The following is a 2,390-nucleotide window of genomic DNA, read 5'->3' on the forward strand; positions in this document are numbered from 1 at the left end:
CCCATGATTTTCTTCTCTGACTTCACATTTTGGGTGGCCAAGGCATCAACTCTAGTCCTCAATTCTATAACAGTAGTGTGCAGCCCTGCCAATTCCTACTTTAAGGCTGTCATCCGTGTATTCCGTCCAACCACCGATGTTCTTTCGGCCTCTACAACTTGCTTATGGGTGGGTGACTCAGCCCCCACTTCATCCTGCCTTTCATCTCCCTCCTCAGGTGCATCAGAATCATCACTATTAGCACCTCCAAGTACCACAGGGTCCTTCCCAATGGTCACTTTATCTGCCCGAAACTTTGTTTCTTTCTTCACTCTTCCATCTACGCTCAAGTTCTCTGGCAGCCGTGTTGCTCGACATAATCTAGTGACCAGGGAAGGAAAGAAGAACCTATACCGCCGCACTGGACAACGGATGAACATCTCTTCGTGAATAACATTGGCCACATCAAAATTGTGTCCATTCATGAAGCTCCAGATCAATGCAGCTCTAGGACCATTCACTTTAGTGGTGTTGGAGGAAGAGAGCAGGTGGCCATTGATGATATACAGCCAACACTTCCCTTCAAAGGTAAGTGATGCCGAATGAAACTTCTTCCCTGGTATAATCCACACGACTTCCTTGTTGGGCACACATATTGTGTCAAAGAACAAATACCACGTGGTGAATCGTCTTCCATGGGCCTCATAGTAGTCCTCTGCCTCAGGGTCCTCCCTGAACATTGGCAACCGATAAGCTCTACGAATGGCCTCAATGGATGCATCCACATTTTTCTTTCGCACCGCAAACATCGTTCACATGTTTTGGAAGGTTCATGTAAAAATCTCGCACAACCATCAAATTAGCTTCATCCGGTTCTTCAAAGACAACATCCAGCCTACGCCGGAATAATTCATTGTACATGTTGGGATAGTCATATTGGAGGGACCCTATATCAATTCCCCTCTCCTTTTGGGCTTCTTTGATGCCTTGTGACCAAAACGGTCCTGAGCTGCGCTGGAGACGAACTTGGTACTATCATACTGGCGAACATTAGTTGAAGCTCGTGGCCTGGATGATCCAGTGTGACCACTGGAGGAAACACCGGTGGTTCTGCATTTCTTGGAGGGCATCATACTACCTATATTCGGGTTGATCCCTTCACCCCGAGTCCTTCAGCGCCTAATGTACTTATAACTCGCCCAAACTCACCTGCAAACTTGTTAGTACCTAACAACAAAAGAAAAATTCTAACTACACTAAATTCAACTACTAATTGGGTTGCCTCCCAATGAGCGCCTTAGTTAATGTCGTGGCATGACAAATACAACAGTTCAATGAGTTGCCTCCCATGAAGCGCCTGATTTAACATCGTAGCACGACACAGGTAAGTGCATTTAAGGTACACTCAACATCGGAGGCTTGATCAAATGAATCACTGATACTACCTTTTCTGTATCCATGCCTACATAATGTTTTAATCTGTGCCCATTGCCTCTGAACTTGCGAGAGTAATTTTCTGCAGCACTCTCTACGGCACCAGTGGGATGTGACCATCTTGACTTTAATTTGCCCGAAAATAACCTCAGTCTTGAGTTGTATAGCAATACCATATCTCCAATCTTAATACTCCACTCAATAATATTATTATCATGTATCATCTTCATTCTCTCCTTGTATAATCTTGTGCTCTCAAAAGTGTGATATCGGAACTCATCAAGCTTATGCAACTCCGTGACTCTACTTGCTCCCGTAGCTTCAATATTGAGATTCAACTGCCTCAAAGCCCACAAAGCTCTATGCTCCAACTCTACCGGTAAAGTGACACGCCTTCCCAAATACCAACTTGTATGGTGACAAGCCGATTGGAGTTTTGAAAGCGGTTCGATAAGCCCAAAGTGCATCATCTAACTTTCTTGCCCAAACCGTTCTAGTAGCATTCACAGTCTTAGTCAACACACTCTTTATCTCTTTGTTCGAAACTTCCACTTGCCCACTCGTTTGTGGATGATATGGGGTGGAAACCTTGTGGCGTACATCATACTTCTCCAACAACTTCACGAAGGCTCGATTACAAAAGTGAGTGCCTCCATCACTGATTATTGCCCTTGGAGTGCAAAATCAGGTGAATATGTTTCTTTCTCAAAAACCCAATTACCCCTTTTGCATCATTTGTAGGGAGCGCTGCAGCCTCCACCCATTTGGACACGTAGTCCACACGACGAGTATGTACTTGTTGCCATATGAGCTGACAAAAGGCCCCATGAAATTGATTCCCCATACATCAAACACTTCTAGCTCCTGAATTGGGTTCATAGGCATCTCATGTCAGCAGGAAATATTCCCGATTCATTGGAATTAATCGCAACCCTTTATCCATAAATTGCATCTTTCAACAATGTTGGCCAATAGAA

At 44.5% G+C, this 2,390-nt stretch overlaps 1 protein-coding gene across 1 annotated transcript; it reads right to left on the reverse strand.

Annotated features, from left to right (window-relative positions):
* Window positions 1–1,373: 1,373 nt before the first annotated feature.
* LOC107821569 (uncharacterized) lies at window positions 1,374–1,880 on the reverse strand. Its single transcript, XM_016648001.1, has one exon. It carries the CDS (start codon window positions 1,878–1,880, stop codon window positions 1,374–1,376), a length of 507 nt encoding a protein of 168 aa, XP_016503487.1.
* Window positions 1,881–2,390: the final 510 nt, after the last annotated feature.

The sequence above is a fragment of the Nicotiana tabacum genome, chromosome 3, assembly GCF_000715075.1.
Source record: "Nicotiana tabacum cultivar K326 chromosome 3, ASM71507v2, whole genome shotgun sequence".
NCBI lineage: Eukaryota > Viridiplantae > Streptophyta > Magnoliopsida > Solanales > Solanaceae > Nicotiana > Nicotiana tabacum.